This window comes from Haliotis rufescens, unplaced genomic scaffold (assembly GCF_023055435.1).
Source record: "Haliotis rufescens isolate VD_foot unplaced genomic scaffold, xgHalRufe1.0.p SCAF_26, whole genome shotgun sequence".
Classification (NCBI taxonomy): Eukaryota; Metazoa; Mollusca; class Gastropoda; order Lepetellida; family Haliotidae; genus Haliotis; species Haliotis rufescens.
The window spans coordinates 1834396-1854915 of NW_025963957.1; the positions used below are offsets into that span (position 1 = coordinate 1834396).

General features: G+C 37.0%; 1 protein-coding gene across 2 annotated transcripts in view; it reads left to right on the forward strand.

Moving 5' to 3' along the window:
* Positions 1-139: 139 nt before the first annotated feature.
* LOC124141451 (centrosomal protein of 57 kDa-like) overlaps positions 140-20520 on the forward strand; it is a 33573-nt gene continuing 13192 nt past the window's right edge. The window contains exons 1-2 of one of the 2 annotated variants that reach the window (XM_046509472.2): positions 140-250; positions 19352-19538. In XM_046509472.2, the coding sequence (XP_046365428.2) occupies positions 230-250; positions 19352-19538 (208 nt within the window). In that variant the 5' untranslated portion in view covers positions 140-229. Of the gene's footprint in view, positions 251-14689; positions 14801-19351; positions 19539-20520 lie in introns of those variants that run through there. The other variant, XM_046509474.2, reaches the window with a different exon arrangement.

A 20520-nucleotide genomic window follows, 5' to 3' on the forward strand; every position in this document is an offset into this window, starting at 1 on the left:
TGATGTTATAGGATTTATATTTCTGTACATACACAACAAAAAAATCGATTGCTTGGAATTTTGACCAATCAATACCAGCCTCACAATCATTTTAGCCTCCAACCAATCAAATGAATGTTTACATTTTAAGCGGTAAGACCGTCGCCCGGATGCTGTCAGCTCGATGTTTACATGATTTTCTGTGCATGGTTATTTACAAGTTCACCATTTGGTGTGATAACGTTCCACAATGGATGAATCTAATGCCAAAGTAAGTTTGATACAACACCATTCATTCTCTGTATGGCACTTGATTCAAATGTAGTCATGTTTGATGAGTGATCGCAAGCAATGTATATTTTATTGACACTGAATCACAGGTCTGATCATGCAATTTATTATGTTCCCGTTGCTGTAACCAGCTGGTAACAGTTTCACCGCTACTGATTTTTGTTTTACAGTTTCTAGCAATCCAATCACATTTTAAGTTAGTGTCAGAAACTTTATCCTCGTTTATATTTTACACCCATAGATTCTAGGTCAGTAAATGTCCTGGTTATTCTGTAGGTTCATGTGAGTGTTTTTTTAAAATAAAAAAATAGGCTACAAGGATATTATTGTCACTGACAGAGATGTTGCAAATACATTCCTTTGCTATTTAATCATACACCATGTACACACTTGACGGCAATGGTGCAGTTTACCTTGTGCAGCTGTATAGTGCTAATTGGCTCTTGCTTTCACTTCACTGATCTTGTGTGCCTGTTTCATCTTTAGGGTTATAGCCTATAGTTGTGTTAGGGTTTTTACCCTCAACTCTATCTTTATCCGATGAATCCCCTTTCCAATCAAACATCCTTCATGATCGTTAGGTTTGGCACCCCTTGCCGATCAAACACCTTTTTATGAACAAAGGCTTCTTCGAGCCCATTGTAAATTCATCAAAGATGTGAGAGTAATGAATTAGTCCACTGGAGACCCATGTAGATCCCGGTTTGAATTGGCCTTCAGCAACCCATGCTTGTTGTAAGATGCGACTAACGTGATTGGGTGGTCAGAATCATTGACTTGATTGATGCATGTCATTGTATCACAGTTGCGTAGATTGATGCTCATGATGTGAATCACTGGATTGTCTTGTCTGGTCTCAATTATTTGATGACTGTTGTCATACATGATACAGCTGGAATATTACTGCATTAAACAACAGCTGAACAACTACAAAAGTCCATTATAATCCAAAGTAAATCTGTACAATTTGTATGCAGTTTTACCGGAAAAAAGTGTGTAAAATGCATAATCACAAATGTGCTCATCACTAGGTTAATAAGCACTAATTTATGACTAGTGCCCATGGCCCCATGGCTCTTCACAATCCATCAATCAGGTAGACACTACATGGCTTAAAAAAATCCATGAATGTCATAAGTACTGTGACCAAGAAATGGGGATGTCATGGATTGGAAATTTTGGTTTAGACATATTGAGTATCACAATATATGTAAATATTTCCAGACTGACCATGCTGACCAGATTATGCTTTAAAATTTTAAAAATATTTCAACATGATCAAATCCTTATGTAACTTATCATGATTATCACAGGCATGTCCGATGTCTCTACCAATTGCACCAAACAAAACTAGGTTGTACCCTGACACCACAAATGTATCAAAGTTGAAACATAGGGCTGTCTGCTGCCAGTGTCACATAAATTAGTAAGACATTGCTGTTAAACGTAATAGGAACATGTGGACATAATCTTGAAGTACCCACAATTTGATGATGTCACACCTAAGAAAGCATGACAAATTACACGTAACACAGGGATTAGTGATGTATGATGAGGTATGTTCAAAGAAAGATTTTGTGTGGACAAGTAAGGCAAGTCAGACAAAAGAATACATGCACTTGGTTGATGTCGACATAAATATTGGGTAGCATGTTTCAATAATAGGTAGCCATTGTGCATGTTTTATACAGCTAAATCATGCCCCACAGGACACCTTCATTTTCATGTTTAATTTTAAACAATGACAATCATTATAATAATTTGTACACTGAACCTGAAGTCGGTGCTTTAACAGTGCCTCACAAGGGAAGTTTTGTAGTTTTGAAATTGTCCAAACTCAGGTTTGAAGACTACATTACTCTCTATATTTACAGAATGTTTTCCTTAGTTTTGGAAAAGTTAATGGCAAGTGATATCTGTCCATGAGGTGAATGAACATGATGAATTAAGTGTTGCCTTTGCCTTATCACATTTTCTTCTTTCCTAAAAATTTAACTCAACTAATTTATTACAGACAAGACAGTGATAGCTGCCTGACACACTGAATATATATCACTGCAATAAATTAGATTTGAAGCCTGTCATCTGGTCATAATCTTTCCATATATCTGTACAGATAGAATGTGTTATCTGTCCAGAAACTCCAAATGCGGACATATTGACTGACATGTATGTATCAATGTATGGCAGGGTTGGGATAGACTGCATGATCCGAAGAAATTGAAGCCTGGCTTTATTACAAATGACATGCTTGAGCAAGTCTGGATTACAGCTGATCTGTATGAGGTTGTCCTTTTCCGTGTTCACCAGTCAATGACGCTGTTGGTACACCTCTCTATTAAATGTCATGTGATGTTGCTTTCAATTATCCCATGTCAATTTCAAATAGATCCCTGTCAATTTCAAATTGTTTGCTTAGACAAAATTGGTGCGAAGTGAGTTTGCATAGAGAGGTGTGCACTTTCACTTTCTTGAATCAGTGTTTGAAGAAATGTTTGCTCGGAGTTGAACATTGCTCAAATAAATCATTTATTCTCTACCCTGTCTCATTGTCAGTCGGCATGTTGATAGAAGGATTGATAAAAGTGCTACATATGTGATTGTGGCTTAGTGATCAGAATATTTGTAGGTTGAATGCTTCATGCTTCCCTGAGTTGTATACAACCTCTTGACATGTGTAATTTGTTTAAACTGATAGGGGTAAAATGTTATTGAAATATGAATCAGTTAATGTTGAGAGATTTCTTTTGTATTCCACTTAATCTCTTCTTGCGTTATCATGTTATGGTAGCCTATCTACAGTGTTTTTGATCATGTAGATTTTTTGTCTTGGAAATTTGAAAACAGATTTTTGTTACTACAGGGAAACAGCAATAACTCTGATAGCTATGTATGTAAGGTAGGGTGCACTAAAGTAACATTATGTTGACTCAGTGCGATGTACCTTCAGGCCAAGACTTGAGGTCAGTAGGTTGAAAAAACATTTATTTATTAATATTTCCTCAAATGTCAGGTGGGTAGAAATTTTTATTTAAAGGGGAAGTGTACACGCAAAAATCACTTTCTTTCTTTTTCTAAACAAAACGCAATTTTAGAATTAGTTAGTATCTGTGTTTGAAAATATACACTCATTTTTTTTCACAGTGAAAGTAGGAAGTTCACAATAGTGTTAAAATAATATGCCGTTATGAGGCCTTCGTTTTACGAGCGAAATAGGCCTGAGTTATCCCCCTTAGATTATGACGTAATTGGTGCCAATTCAACTGGGTCCCTGTCCATTCTCAACGCAAAAGATATCAAGGACCAGTTTGCGGTAAAACAACATGGTCTACGACACACTCCGGCGCTGTGATGAGTCAGCATAACACAATTATGGCTGGCATCTGAGACGCTAGAATCACAAAACTGTACCTACACCACGTGAAGCGGCTCTAACAAAGCATGATGACGTCATAATGTTTATCAATTGGCACCAATGACGTCATATTGCAAGGGGCATAAGCCATGGTGTTTTTGTTATGGAAATAGAACACTTGGTTAATGTGAAAAATATAAATCGTTTTAATGCAAAAAATATGTTAATTAAATATGATGTTTTTATATTTTTGTCTATGACACTTCTATGTTAACACTTTTAATGTGGAAAAAGTACAAGAAAAATAGGTTCATTTCCGTGTGAACTTGCCCTTTAAGAAAATAGATAGGGGCCATGAGTTTTGAAGATAAATTTTCAACATGTTTTACATGTTTTAGCTAAAGTCATTTAAATAATTTATTTATATTGATAGTGGCAGGAAGTGAGTTTTTGCGATTACCTCTGGTCGGAGGAATAACCTGCTGCTTTAAATTTTTTATTTTTAAAAATTTTAGGAGCCGGATTTGTAAAGAAATTTTTATTTTTTTTATTTTGTTTGGACAGTTGTTTAACATGTTTAATAACTGTATTAGATACCAGATCAGAGGAATTCTTTTTTATTTATCATTGTGACATCTTGCTTATGTTGAAGGCAGATAATCAATTGTTTTTCTTGTCCTAGCGTCAAATATAGTGTACATGTATTTCTAGAGGCTTAATGATCATGCTGATGAGTCACAATATCTGGCCTCCTTAATCACGAAGAGATGGCTTGAAATTCCATCATTCTAGGAAATGCTGATAAAGTAGGTAATGACGGTAATCACCATTACTTTTGTAGATTTAAAGAGGGATTTACCTGGGTCTATTGAGTTGTATGTCTGGTTTGGTTTTGAAACTGTTTTATGTCATCGCATCATAAATTCATACTACAATTTCAGAGTGTATTCCACTGAATATTGATTCTCCTTCCTTATTTTGTAAATAATGTAAATATGTATTTACGGATTTAATTTGTGTTTTGTGTTCAAGAACTTAGAATAAAAAAGAAGTAAGAAACAATGGCAGTCTGATCTGAATCTGATATCAGCGTGGTGAAATGTCGAGATATTCCTTTACAGAATTGTTAATAAGAAGGTTCAAAGTGGAACAATATATTGGCTTGTTAACTCATAAAACACCCAATAATGTACATCTTCCCATGGGAAGGGAGTTAACTGACTATAAAAGACCAAGTTTCCACCCTTGCCGAACTAGGATGGAATTTATAATGAAGTCATATCTTGGCTGGACAAACAAGTCTGTGCATCCATCAAAATCGTGTGACGAATCAACATGCGGTTTGTAAACTGCCTTGCAGATTTTCAGTTAATAGCCGAATTTGCAAAGCATGTGTACTACCAACTCAGCGTCAACAGATATTTCCCAAATCTTTTCATGTTTTTAATCAAGGTGCTCAAATGATTTGATGTACCTCGTGAAGTAAGACCCATTTTATCCCAACATAGATTTTGAAAATCAATCAGATTTGACTGGGTAGCACCATTTTGTTTAAAGCAAATGCAAGTGATATAAAGCGTGGAATCTGGTTGGTTGGTTGGTTTGTTGTTTAACGCTGCACTCAGCAATATTACAGCTATATGACAGCCATCTGTAAATAATCGAGTCTGGACCAGACAATCCAGTGATTGACATCATGAGCATCGATCCACGTATTTGGGATCGATGACATGGATCAACCAAGACAGCGAGTCTGACCACTCAATCCTGTTAGTCGCCTCTTACAACAAGCATAGTCGCCTTTTAAGGCAAGCATGGGTTGCTGAAGACCTATTCTACCCCGGAATCTTCACGGGTCGAATCTGGTTGGTCAATAGGCGGGTCATAGAAGGGACATAACTCGTAATAGCCACTGTTGGCTCTACGATTGAGCCCAGGAATTCCAGCATAGTTCGGCAAGGGTGGAAACTGGACTTTTATCAGTGTTTGAAATTGGCACTAGTCCTGTAGTCCTTACCAAACTGCCCAAAGGTAAAGGTATCCTAAGGACTAGTAGAAATTGGCCAATTTTAAGGGTTTTGCTATATGTTATCATTGTAAGGACTAGTGGACAAAGACTGTTGGTTTCTAACCCTGCTTTTATAGTCAGTTACTCACTTGCCTCGGGAAGATGAATAATGTATTGCAACAGCAAACTTTGATATTAATTTAAGAACTTGCATTCCTCATGTTCACTTATTATTATTCCTGAGTAATGGCATAATCAGAAGATGGAAAATTTATGCCAGAATATACCCTTGTACATTTGTGAAAAGCACAGTAGTTTTGAAAATACCCAATTTGCTTGATTGCATATATATTTTGTGTCTGAGGATTAATAAGACATCCACAGAGGCTGATATATATATATATATATGGCCTCTAATATGGTGCGATTTTGGTAAACTTTCCCAGGCTGGAAATGGATATTTTGCAATTTGTCCTAATATCAATAACTAATGTTATGACTTGTATTTTGCTGATGACATGATCCACAAACAGTGATAATGAAGAAAACGCTTGTTACTAGGTTGACCTTACTGTATTATATACATTTGCCTGACACATACATATTGTTTGGAATCCGAGAGAAACCACTGTAATAATGTATGGTCATGATGATGCATGAAGGAATGGTGATTATTAGCCTGGGACCGGGTGATACGGTGAAAGACTTTTATGAAGCCCCATGCTGACATGTGCTGAGACGACTGACAGGACAATATCCTGTCACAAGCCCTTGCCAAGTTGCATGATCAGTTGTCATAAATCAGTCTTGTCAATATCAGATGTTTGTCATCAATAGACTCTCCATTTGTCCGTTGCACCAGTCTATTCAAAGGGCATATTGCACTATTGATCGGACTGATTATCAATAAATGGATCAGATCTTTTTTCAGCCTTTGTTGAAAGGATACTGTTGAATTCCTTACTGTTGTGGGATCGAGACATTTAGTGCCTGAATACTTCATGGTTAGGATTCTTTTTCCCATGATCAGGATAATGCAGGTCAATTTTCCTTTATTGTAAACATACTCGCTTATGTTACTGTTATTAGGCTATCATGGGCTATATGTCAGTGGGGTTGTGGGAAAACAATATCTATAAGATATAACAATCAGTGACTAAGCCGATTAGTCCATAGCCCAGTCTAGTCAAGTTTCTTTCCATCTAGTAAGCTTTGCAGCAAATTACTAATAAACACGATAAAGTATGTTCATTAACACTGAAATCTACTGAAATAGATGTGAAGTGACAGGTTTGGGCTAGTATTTTCAAAAGGTTTTTGCACAGACTGATGTTTACATGGTATAAGTCTGGGAGAAAGAAACCTTTAATTAAGTTTAGACCCATCATCTGTTAAACAACACTACATTAAATTAGAAACAATAAAACGTTTTAGAATGAAAGTTTAGAGGCCATTAAGTATGTTAAGGGCAGGAAACAGATTGTGCTGACTGATAGTGACTGTCTTTATCATGGTGACATAACAACCATGGTCTTCCATTCAAAACTTCCTGTTCAGAAGTATGCAAAACAGATTCATGATTTTGAATATGATAAAGCAAACTGAGCAACGCATGACCACATAACATCCTGTTCAGCAGTGTCAGTGTGTCGTTCTTAAATTCATTGTGACCTCTGGTCCATAGCTTGTGACATTACCATATCGTGGAGGAAATGACAGTCTCCAGTATATTCCCACTGAGTTCATAAGCAGGGACTTGGCCCTTTGCAACATTTTCATTAACGGTACATTTTAGTGTTGAATCAGGTCTCAAAGTTTAAATTTTTACCAAGTAGCCATATGGCTACAAGTATTTTTTTCCAGGTAGCCAGTGGTAAAATAAAAATGTCAAGCTAATATTGTAGGTCAAAAGCATTTCAAGTTATCTTTTATCAAATAACTATTATAATATGTACAAGTCATTGCACTAGTCTTGGAATTGTATAATAGTTACTAGATTATATGGGTATATCCTTGCTTATCCAATGAGCATTGCCAACTAAACTAAAATACTAATTACATTAATATTTATTTATTTTGGTTCATTGTTGACTTTAGGAGGAATTATTTGGGAGTACAATTATTAGCATACGTGTTTACCAAGATCAGCTGTTATATATTATTGTGTCTACAGATGTGTAGCAATAGAATTTAGTCGCCTCAAGATATTTTCAAGGTAGTAATTTGGCTACCTCTGAATTTTAGACAGTAGACAAATTGAAATTTAGGTCATATTGGCGACATTTTAGCTGCAACTTTGAGGCCTGTACATGGAGTTGTATTAGCTCTTTAGAATTTTACTAGACTTGGGCTTTGGACTAGTGGTTAAAGTTGCAGACTCCCCATCAGGACAACGTGAACAGTAGCAGAAGATATTTGATCAAGCACTTAATGTGATCAAATACTTAATATGATCAAACCTTTTTCAACACAATTTCTGAGCATGCTTAGTGCATGTAATGTACATGTAGTGTGAGAAGTCACAAGATTTCCAGCTTGGGCCAAAACAAACTCATATCTTTTCATTGGGATTGACAGTTCTTGGTCTTGCTTAGTGTTTATTTTGGGGGTGTGGTCAACATGGTGGTGACTTTGGACACAGATGACTGTAATCCTGGTAGTTTGCTACAAATTACTTCCCAGGGGAAATTCTTTCCTACCCAAGTTCAAAATAGTTTAATGCCTCAAATGATGACCCATATGCCCAAGTTAAGAATAGTTTAATGCGTCAAATGATGACCATATGCCCAAGTTAAAAATAGTTTAATGCCTCAAAAGATAATTTTTTTCTTGAGTGTGACAAGTTTAAGGATCGGTTATGATGATCAGAGAGCATGCCTTCAGGTTATTTGAATATTTCTATCTTTATTGTTTTTTATTTAATGAGGACAAGTTACTGACAAATGTTAAAATGTATATGTCTGTAAGATTCTGTGCAGCACATTTTGATACAACATCTATAAAGTCTTGAATTAGACATGTCTAATTTGGAGGGAATATTGGAATACAGTAAACTATTGTTATAACGAACTCAAAGGGACTACTATTTTTAGTTCGTTATAACCGTAGTTCATTATAAGCATATATACAGCATAACTACAGCAAATAGTCGGGACTAAAAAGTTAGTTCGTTATATCCGTCAGTTTGTTATAAGCGTGTTCGTTATAACCGTAGTTTACTGTATTTGACCATGGACATCATCCAACTTATAAACAAGCAATTTTGGAATTGTTGTGAGTGAAACATTTCTATATTTTGACCAAAAATGACTTGTCCTTGGAACTTTTTATACAAACTAGTATTGAATTTTGGTTAATAACATAGTTATTTCAGTCTGTGCCAAAAGCTTTTAAGCCTTCTCGCCCAAACTTAGCTCTCAGCAAAATTATCAGTTCATGTCCTTTGAATTATTATTACATTGTAGTTGAACATACTCTACCAAACAGAATGTTACCAGACTCATACTTTAGGTAACGACCCGTGAAGGTCCTGGTAGAGAATAGGTCTTCAGCCACCCATGCGTGCCGTAAGAAGGCAAGTATACTCTGTCGTAAGAGGTAACGGGTGGTCAGGCTCGCTGACTTGGTTGATGCATGTCATCATATCCCAATTGCGTGGATCGATGCTCACTATATCAATCACTGGATTGTCTGGTCCAGACTAGATTGTTTATAGCCCGCCGACATATAGCTGGAATATTGCTGAGTGTGGCGTAAAACAATAAACAAAACAAGTAAACAAATAAACTTTAGGTAACCTTATAAAATTGGTGGGATACAAAACAGTTCAGCAGCATTAATGATAGACTAACATTTAGTCTATGAAATCTTATATTACACAATACCCTTCTCGACTCAAAAAAAATAAAAATAATAGAGCCAGCTAAAGCTGGCTAGACTTGCTTTTGTATACATTTCTAGATTGGATTTTTTTTCATAAAATAAATATATTCCCCAGTCATGGTGCAGGACTACATTAATGAATATAGTACGCATATGAAAAGAAAAGTCCAGCAGTATTTATAAATATTGTACACATTAAAAGGAAACAAAATAAGGTTGTTTCAAAATCAAATTTCTTTCTATTTGTTTTTGTTTATAATTTATTTTAAGAATATAAAATTAACCTAAAAGGAGACCTGTCAGAAATCTGTTTGAAGAAAGAAATATATTGATGTGGCCTTATATTAACAGATTAACCCTGTTACAATATCTAAAGCTGGTTGAAGTCATTCATTGCCTGTACACTTCCTCGTGTATATTGTCCTGATCCTTTAAGGAACACATTACCACTTAATATGTCATGCCAGTTGATATGTGTAATCCACTGACCGAGGTTATGTCATGCTGTATAACAGCCTGATCTACCCAACACCGTGTAGCTTTCAACATGTGCACGCTTCACAGAGTCTTGTAATCCTGTTCTAATCTGCTTCATATCTGACCTAGTCCTTGCAATCCTTCCTAATCCCAATCAGATCTGAAATAATCATAATCTCATAGATTTTTCAACCAAACCTCAGCTACATGGCTTTCGAACAACCAGAGTAAGGATATTTCAAAATCAAGACGAAGTAGATCAGTTGTTCTGTAGGTACAGAGTGATAAGGGACAGCCGTAATTAGATCCAACACCGATTACATTCTAAGCTCTCACTTCATTTTACACACCAGCGAAAGCTTGCTTTATTCACCGTATCGCCCTTTTGACCTAGGCATTATTGGCAGTACCTATATACCCATTGTGTGCCATTATAGTCAATCTCTCCAACACACAAACGGGTTCCAACCTGCCGAGTGATCCTTTCACGGTCCCTCTTCCAGTCAGGAGGGCCGTGTAATCAAACCACATCAATTCCAGCTGAGTTTGTTTACTACCCTATCTGACAAGCCTCGCTCTTTGCTGGCTGATTGTTAAAATAAATCAATCTCTCGTAAGTATTGTCTGGCATTGAACAAGGTGAAGGAGTTTGGGAACATTACCTTCACAGCGGAGGAATTCTTAACATAGACTTTCATCATCCCTATGCCAACCAACATGAGTGTCTCAAGTCCACAGGTAAATTTAAGTTTCGTGTTAGTTGTTCAAGAACTATGTTTGGAATTTATTATATTATTCCACACTTTACTTCATTTTGCTTTTGAAAATATTACCAACATGATTACAGCTTGAAGCTTCACATTTAAGTCATGAACTTATCTATCAGCTCCTTTGAAAATTAGTAGAGTTCAAGGAAAGAACTTAAAAGTACCTGCTCCCTCAAAATCCCTAAATATTTCCCCTTCTTTCAGACTTCCCCAGAAGGGAATGTAGTTTTTTTGCTCATATGTTCATGATACTGTTTTACCTGAAACACGTATCCCAGAATGGGGCTGCATATTATACTCCAAGTGTGTATTATATGAAACTATGGTTGTTTTGGGCAAGATAATCGCCTGGTTAGCCAATCAAATGCCTTTGAATGACTTGCAGCTTTCTTATTATGCTATGAACAGTATTTCAGTTATATCAGCCAATCATGCTATCTTACTGTGGGAGGACAGCCCAATACTGTGCAAGGGCTGGCTACAAAGATTGATAGTCAGAATTATCGCCAATGGGAAGAAATATCATCGATTATCAACATGAAATTGTTGTCATCGATAATAACTTACAGTAGATATTGTGATGAAGTAAAGTTTAGATTTACTGAAACAGACTTAGTATTGTCAATCTTGTCAATTGTCGAAGACAGATAACAACTATTTTATTATATCTAAAAAATATCCACAAAGTAATCCATGCATCAATGCGTCACTGCTCAACAGTGGCGTGGACTCGTTGGGGAATTTCTTGCATATTTGTTTAAAGTTACTTTTCAAATATTTATTGATAATTGATCAATATTTTGTTACTGTTTATCGATCTCTATGATCTATGTCGATAGCCAGTCCTATTATAAACACCTGGGTGCTACTAGACCAAGATTCATAATCAGAAAGAAGGTAGGATTCAAACCCATGACCATCCTGGCACAGGTGAACTATGGCGTTTGTTGACCACTGGGCCACTAGGTGTCTTATAAACACTTTTACTCACTGATTTCAGTCAGTTTGGCAAGTTGGGGGATTAATATTCCAGGTTTTATTACCTTTGTAAAATTATTACCATCATAATTTCAGTGACTGGGATATTTATTTATGATGTTTATTATGTGTACAACATTTAACTCCTCAAGCAAACATGCCTACAAGTTGATCAAATCTCGAACAAGTTTATGATCTGCTGAGCACAGAAGTAGATTAAAAGGATCACCGAATGCAATTTAACACCGTGGTGTGGGCAATAATACCTGTGTCCCAGGCGAGATAGGGGTAGGGGAGTGTGTGAGGTGGAATCTACTTCTCTGCTCATCTACTCCCCATACAACAATATGGTGTGTGCTACACGACCTGGATTCTCACTTGCGGAGGCTAGGAATTGTCTTTGACAAGGTTTGAAAACTGTGTGATGTTTGTAATGCCTACTGTGAAAGGGTTTGATTGTTTGTAAGGAGGTGTGGAGTGATTTCCTGTCATGTTGCCAATGTCTGTGGACAAAGGAAGTCACCTAGTGAGGGCAGAGGGTGGGCGTGAAATAGACAGGAATTTTCATTTCAAGACACGACCAGCTTCTGACTGAAAGTGCTTGTAAGGTGTTTGGAGTGTGCTGTGTTCAGGACATGCTATTAAGGTAATCATACAGTAAGCACTTAGCGAGGGTAGTCCACAGCTACAGATAAGCTACATATTTGTGTAAAATACTCCCAAAAAATATTCAAAACCCAATTTCTTTCAATTAACTTGTATACAGAAACGCATGCATTAAATGAAAAACTCAAATGTATAAAACAGCACAAGTAAATACCCAATGAAGCTTTTTCAGCATGCGTGCAAAGGAGCTAATTTCCGCAACACAATTACAACTAAATACAAGCTAATATACTTTCCGAGGCAAGCCTATATATTTAGAACAGTTATCATTGTTATGTACATCTAAAACATTATTTTGTTTATTTTAAATCTTAAAATGTTCACTCTTTTGGGGGAATACCCAGTAGAGTGATGAATAGATGAGTGAAACAATATTGGTTACCCAATGAAAAATGTAATAACCCAATTAAAATAGAAACCCTAGAATAAAAACTCAATTGCTTAAAAAGTTATCTGGAGCTCTGGTAGTCCAAGCTCAAACTGGGGGCGGTCGGGTAGCCTAGTGGTTAAAGCGTTCGCTCGTCACGCCGAAGACCTGGGTTCGATTCCCGACATGGGTACTATGTGTGAAGCCCATTTCTGGTGTCCCCCGCTGTGATATTGCTGGAATATTGCTAAAAGCGGAGTAAAACCATACTCACTCACTCACTCACTCACTCACTCACTCACTCACTCACTCACTCACTCACTCACTCACTCACTCACTCACTCACTCCAAGCTCAAACTCTTGGTACACTGGAAACAACATATTGTGTCACTGTGTAATTGTTAGGGGTGAAATGATACAGCAAGGTTACGATACATAGCATACAATACGTATCGCAATATGCATATTTAAGCCAAATTGCATGGTAACTTGACAATAAATATTTCAGAGCAGGCGCAAAAAGAAAAGCTAGCTGTAGACACATGTTTGTAGCGGCTATTTTTTGTTGCGAACTTGAAACGCTAATAGCACACATTTAGCAGTATCTGACTGACAAAAATACCAGGGATGATTTAACAAGTATTAAATCATTTGTTTAGCAAGTGTATCGATTTCGATACAAAATCAATGTATCGTGTATCATATTGTCACATGAAAACATTTCACCCCTCGTAATTGTTGCTAGATAAGCAGTTTTATGGAAACATGTCTTGTGAGTGTTTTGTGTTTGGAGTGGACAGTGAACATTCAGGAGTGGTGGTGTTGTTTGGAGTTGATAGGGACTAATCCTATGATGTATTGGTAGGAATTGACTAGTCTTGTGCTGTTGTTTGGGGGTGGACATTGATGAGCTGTTTGGGATGGATGTTGACTAGTCTTGTGCTCTTATTTGGGGGTGGACATTGACTTGTCTTCTTGATGTTTGGGGTGCAAATTGTAAGTCTTGTGCTTTCGTTAGGAGAGGCAATCGACTAGTCTTGTGCTGTTGTTAGGAAAAGACATTGACTAGTCTTGTGCTGTTGTTAGGAGAGGGCATTGACTAGTCTTGTGCTGTTGTTCGGGGTGTATTTTCACAGAAATTGTAACCCAGCATTTGATTAAGGATGAACAACAAAGGGTCCATTATTTTATCCTGTTGATAGAAATATTTAAGTGTCGTACCACAATAGGATAAATACTGTAGCTAAATGACACCCAATGTTCTAGGACACCTTGATTTCTAACCATTCTAACAATGATATTACCTTTTCAGCAAATGGCACTCAGAACAGCTATCCCTAATGGTTAGTTGTTGTTGCATTAAGTGTTTAAGAGGTCGCCTTCTGCCTAAGCAATTTTGGCTGACCTATCCCTCTTTGGGGCTCCTGTGTGTGAGTAGGATACACATATCTATTGTGAGTTTGGTATTCACATAATTTCTGCTTTTGTATTGATATCATGATATGATTTCATTTTTATCCTTGGCTGCTCTGTTTATAGCCGAATGGTTAGCCTACTAACATGCTTTTGTAGCAGAGCCTGGTCAGCATGGAGATTTTATAAGCTGCGGCATAGCAGTTGAGCTGTTAGAATTACATACATATTTCACAATACTGAACACTTTCTTTGGAACTTTACAAGTGTACCATGTGTACAGTATGAATGAAACACTTTATGATTGTCACAACCAAGCTTGCAAATAACTCAAATATCTCCAAGCTCCTGTACGTGAGTGAATGCACTTTTATCCACATCAGCAAGTTGTATAAGAGCTACATACGTGCTCAATGCTTTGATAATCTCCGCCCCGTGTCGTAGTCTTTATGATGGAGTGAATACATTCCTTGTGATAATAGCCAACACTATGCCTTGCATAATAAACTCCCAGTTGTAAATCCTCCATTGTGGAGTCGCCAGCGGGATTGAGCTGGAGTGTTTGGCCCGACCCTGGAGAGTGTTCATAGTGGAGAACCCTCTTGTCAATGTTAGCGTAAGTAAAAACAAACAGACAAACTGAGTGATTTATAAGAATCCTGTTGAGCAGGTCATGACTGCAGATTGTCAGTTCTCATTGAAGAGAGGATTAGGTCCGAAGTGTTTGCTTAAGTGTTCAACATGTTGAAAGTGAAATTTTTGTTAGGCTATTCATATTCAAGTTTGGACTATACCTATTCATGAATGTAGAGGGGAAATGTTTTTTGCTACAGTTGAGATGTTCTTGTGTGGTCATGTGACAACTTATTACAGTCCTTTGTGTTTTGTTATGAGTTGTTATAACATGTTTAGGAGGAGATATGTTTGCATAATACGCTTATGCCATGTTGTGAACAGGGAAACTGAAACTTGTATCATGAATGTTTTAGTTTTTCAAGCAAACTTTATTGCTGTAAAAGGCGACGATGCTTGTCGACAAACGGGTTGATTGGTCAGACTCGCTGACTTGTTTGATGCATGTCTTCGATCCCAATTGCTCAGATCGATGTGCATGACTTCAATCACTGTATTGTCTGGTCCAGACACGATTATTTGCAGACTGACGTTGTATAGCTGGAATATTGCTGATTAAACAACAAACAAACAAAACAAACACTAAGACTCTGTATTTACAGGTTGCCTTGATATCACTGAAATATTGCTGACAGTGGTGGTGAACAGTACTCCCTGTTTGCATGTATGTCATGCTGGCTCCCACACATACTTCACAGACGGCAGACTGTTAAAATTGTTATTTTCATTGTTTAGGTTTACACAAACCTGAAGAAGTACTCGAATTTCATGAGAGTACTTGAGTGTACCTGAACTTAAAGAAAAGAGTCTTTTTTCTTGTAAAGTACACCAATTTCATCAAGAACTCCTTGAACTAATTTAGACGTTATTTGGGAAGCATGTTGTGATATATTACATTGCGGTCAATTTCCATCACCCAAATCCTCAACTGAATGGATATTATAGCATGGATTGTTTGATATTGTAATGACAGTATGTAGGTAGTTAGTTATTATTTACTGTCACACCTATCCACAGTTATCTACCCTATACCACATGCATTATATGTACATGTACAGGTGATAGTGTCTGTGTGTAAATGAGCATAGCGTCAGTAGTGTACTGAAATACCTGGTGTCGTGTGTTCCAACTCTCACTTTTTCTTCCAAGGAGCCTTAAGCTTTCCTGGAATCTCCCATCTGTCCAGTCATCCAGAAATAAAAATGTAAATACAAACAAGAAAATTCCTCCACACTAGTTAACAGTTTCAGAGCCTGGATTAACTGATCATCGTTCAATTAGTTGGGTGAACAATAGGGCTGTTACGATTCACTCAAATATTCAGTGATTCAAACCGCATCCATTCATGAATTGAATTCGTTATTTGTGGACACCAGAATCAAATATTTATGAATATGCAATCATGTGTATTTACATACCCGTACCTAAAAATATCCTTAAACACATATATGATATGAATAGATTTCTTTCAAAGACAGCACTCTGATAATATTTAATTTGACAGTACTGTGGTCACTGGTCATTGTCACTTTTGAGCAGATACTAGTACCTGGATAAGTGCAGTATATAAATGTTTAATATATTAATAATCAACAAATCATGTCAAGTATTTTATGTTGTTAATGTTTCACTGAATGTAACAAATAATCATCATAATACATCAACTGCTGACTTGTTTTTGTATTCGTGAATTAATGTTTGTATTCATTACCCTATAATCGTGATAGAAATCATATTCGCCTCATAGTGTATTTGTTGCAGCCCTAGTGTACAGTTGCGATGATTTGTACTTAAACATCTTATGAAAGTGGAAAATGTACTGTAAAAGTATTGGCATTGCTTTATCAGACAGACATTATAACCATGGTAACAATATTCTGAATATTGTCAACATTTGTCAATCTTGTTTTTTCAAGAACAGGGTATTGAAATCATTTCAGTGTTAGAAATTGGCACTAGTCCTATAGTCCTTGCCAAACTGCCCAAAAGTTAATGTATCATAAGGACGAGTAGAAATTTGCTCTTTTTAAGGGTTTTGCTATATGTTATCATTGTAAGGTCTAGTGGTCTAAAACCGTTAGTTTCAAACGCTGCATTTAGTATTATTGTTTCGTCACTTGGTTAAGATTGGATGATATGTATGGATCAACAAAGCACTTGCTTTTATATTAGTGTATTCAGTGCTTTATATTTTCAACACATTCCGGTCTTTGAGAACAGCATGCTCAAATTGTGAGTGTGTTCAATGCACTGGGTATTGTCATACAATTACTGACAGGAAATAGCTTGAAATTAGATTTCAGTTTCTTAGATAAACAGAGAAGCAAATACGACATTTTAGTTTGCTAAAGAATGGCCTCCAAGGAAGTGTCTCAGTTTCGTGTTTGTAGTTGGTGACACGTAGTATCCAGGATACTGCTGGTTAATGATGCACATGATGTTATTCATGAACTGTTATGGTAACTGATCTGGCTACAACGTTTATGACCTAATTGTGCATGTAAACTGATTTTTACAAATGTCTTCCAATGGAAGGAGATTTAGTTTCATTTTTGCATGTCTTTGTCCAATTAAATGTACACTGTTTCAAATTGTGACCATTCATTCAGGGTTAGAAACTAACATGTCTAGTCACCTAGTCCTTATAATGATAACGTATAACAAAACCCTTAAAAAGGGGACATTTCTACCAACCCTTATGATACCTGATATTGGGCAGTTTGGCAAGGACTATAGGACTAGTATATATAAATCTAATGTATTTACCATAATATACTGTTCAATAATGACTTGAGCAATGTAAAGTGATGGATGGTGAACAAGGTGAATATATTGCTTAAATTTATGTATAAGAGATGATATATGGTGCGAGAGTAACTATGGCAACAAAAGTATCATGCTCAAATACTTTCGGTTATATTTAGCATGTTTAGTGTACCTTGACTGATTATTCGGATAGGATTCCAGAGAGAATATATCCCGAGTACCAATGCTTGTTGATTTGATTGATTGATTGATTTGTTGTTTAACGCCGCACTCAGCAATATTCCAGCTATATGACGGTGGTCTGTAAATAATCAAGTCTGGACCAGACAATCCAGTGATTGATATCATGAGCATCGATCCACCCAATTGGGATCCAATGCTTGTTGAAGACTTCTAAGCATAACACGATTACCGTGAGTGACCTGGCTAATCGTGCAGATTGTGTGTCATATTGTACCCATGCTATCAACCACCAGTTTGCCTAGCCCTATATGTATAGATTAAGATGGAATATTGCAAACTGTGGCATTAAAAAGTATTCACTCACTTGCCTGTATGAACAAAAGGATAAACAACCAGTGTGTTTAGTAGTCTGTTTAAGACTTTGTACCAAAGAAATAGCTGGAACGTTTAATATTCTTCTGTTTTCTTAGTGACAGCTGCAACAGTGGGAAGTATCTGACATAAGTTGATTACATCTGAAGCATGTCATGTAGACTCAGCTGAAACAACTGAAAAAAACCAGATAAATAGATACAAAAATGGGTTTCGGGCAGGTCCTGTTTTGTTCATCATCATTTGGCTTCTATTACCAGATCAATGAGGTAGAAATTCTGGATATATTTAGGGTTTCACTTGAGTCTGTGGAATTGTTAAAGAGACAGGGCATTCAGCGTTAGAAATTGGCACTGGTCCTGTAGTCCTTGCAACACTGCCCAATAGTTAAGGTATCATAAGGACAAGTAGAAATTTGCCATGTTTGAGGGTTTTGCTGTGTGCTATCGTTATAAGGACTAGTGGACTAAAACTGTTAGTTTCTATCGCTAGTCATTTTTTAAAAACCATCTGGTGACAGATCACTAATCACAGGCTGCAATAGACGGCTTATCACTGATTCACTCACAGCTGGCAATGTCTGGCTGACAGTTGTTGATGTGGTTGGTTTTGTCACTGCTCCAGATAACTTAATGAGTCAATGGGCATTGATACTTTTTTGTTAGTGTTAAATCTATTTTTGATTCCAGTCTATGGGCTATTTTAAAACCTATAATTAGACCTATTTAAGAATTATTCTGTCGCATATGAGCAACTTTTTTATCTGGTGTGCAAAATAGGGGTTGTACTTCAGTACCTGCAAAACTATTGCCTGAAGTTGTCTTTTAGTATCCTTTCTATAGATGTTTGGGACCCGTGAAGATTCCGGGGTAGAATAGGTCTTCAGCAACCCATGCTTACCGTAAACGGTGGCTATGCTTGTTGTAAAAGGCATGTCATCGGTCCCAATTGCATGGATCGATGCTCATGACATTAATCATTGGATTGTCTGGTCCAGACTCCAATATTTACAGACCGCTGTCATATAGCTGTAATATTGCTGAGTGTGGCGTTAAACAACAAACCAACCAACCAACCAATAGATGTTCGTGACTGGCTAAGTAATATAGCACTTTTTACATTCCTGAAACAAGAGGTATGATATTGTTAATTGTTTACTCTGAACATGCTGATTGAGATTTGGACTAACTGGTTGGACTGTTGTGTGTTTCAGGAGGCAATGAGCTCCAGCCAGAAGTTCCCCATGTCCCCGGGGTCGCTGTATGACACGTCTGTCCAGGACAACTCCATCAGCCTCACCCAGTACCACGAGTACCCCTCCACACACCCCTTCATCAACACAGAGTTCAGGAGAGCAGCGGGCAAACTGTCTTCATCATATCCAGAGAATAACCGAGATGGTAGGAACCTGCAAGACTCCATCTAGTACCATGCTTCTCTTTACTTGGAGTCCAATACCTGTACTGTGTTTCAGGCGTGCTGTCTTGACTAAATGACAGTGTATGCATATTGCGTAATACGCTTATGCCATGTTGTAGACAATAGGGAAACTGAACCGTGTATCATGAATGTTTTAGTTTTTCAAGCAAACTTTATTGCCGTAAACGGGATTGTGTGGTCAGGCTCGCTGACTTGGTTGATGCATGTCATCGATCCCAATTGCGTGGATCGATGTGCATGACGTCAATCACTGTATTGTCTGGTCCAGACACGATTATATGCAGACCGCCATCGTAAAGCTGGAATATTGCTGAGTGAGGCGTTAAACAACAAACAAACAAAACAAACGCTAAGACTCTGTATTTACAGGTTTCCTTGATATCACTGAAATATTGCTGACAGTGGTGTTGAACAGTACTCCCTGTTTGCATGTATGTCATGCTGGCTCCCACACATACTTCACAGACGGCAGACTGTTAAAATTGTTGTTATCATTGTTTAGGTTTACACAAACCTGAAGAAGTACTTGAGTTCTCAAACTTCATAAGAGTCTTTTTTCTTGTAAAGTACACCAATTATGTCTTGACCTAATGACAGTGTATGCATATTGTGGGAGTGAAAGTCATCTTAGTGATAAATAGAGAATATCACCCTAGTGTCTTTTGATATCAAATATATTAGGGGTGAAACGATACATCAGTGCACCAGTGGCTCGTGAGTTTTCATGCGATGATACGATCAGTGATTTTGACACAATAGGCTGTATACAGGTCAATGACTTGGGCCTAAGAAATGTAATAAGTCAATGGCAAAAGTCAATAAGTCAAATAAACAAAGATGTCGGATGCAGTAAAATTTCAAAGTTAAATCAGTACTTTAAAAAAATTAGGCATAGCTTCCACGCTTCATGCAATACTGCCATAAACTTCACCCCCCCCATTC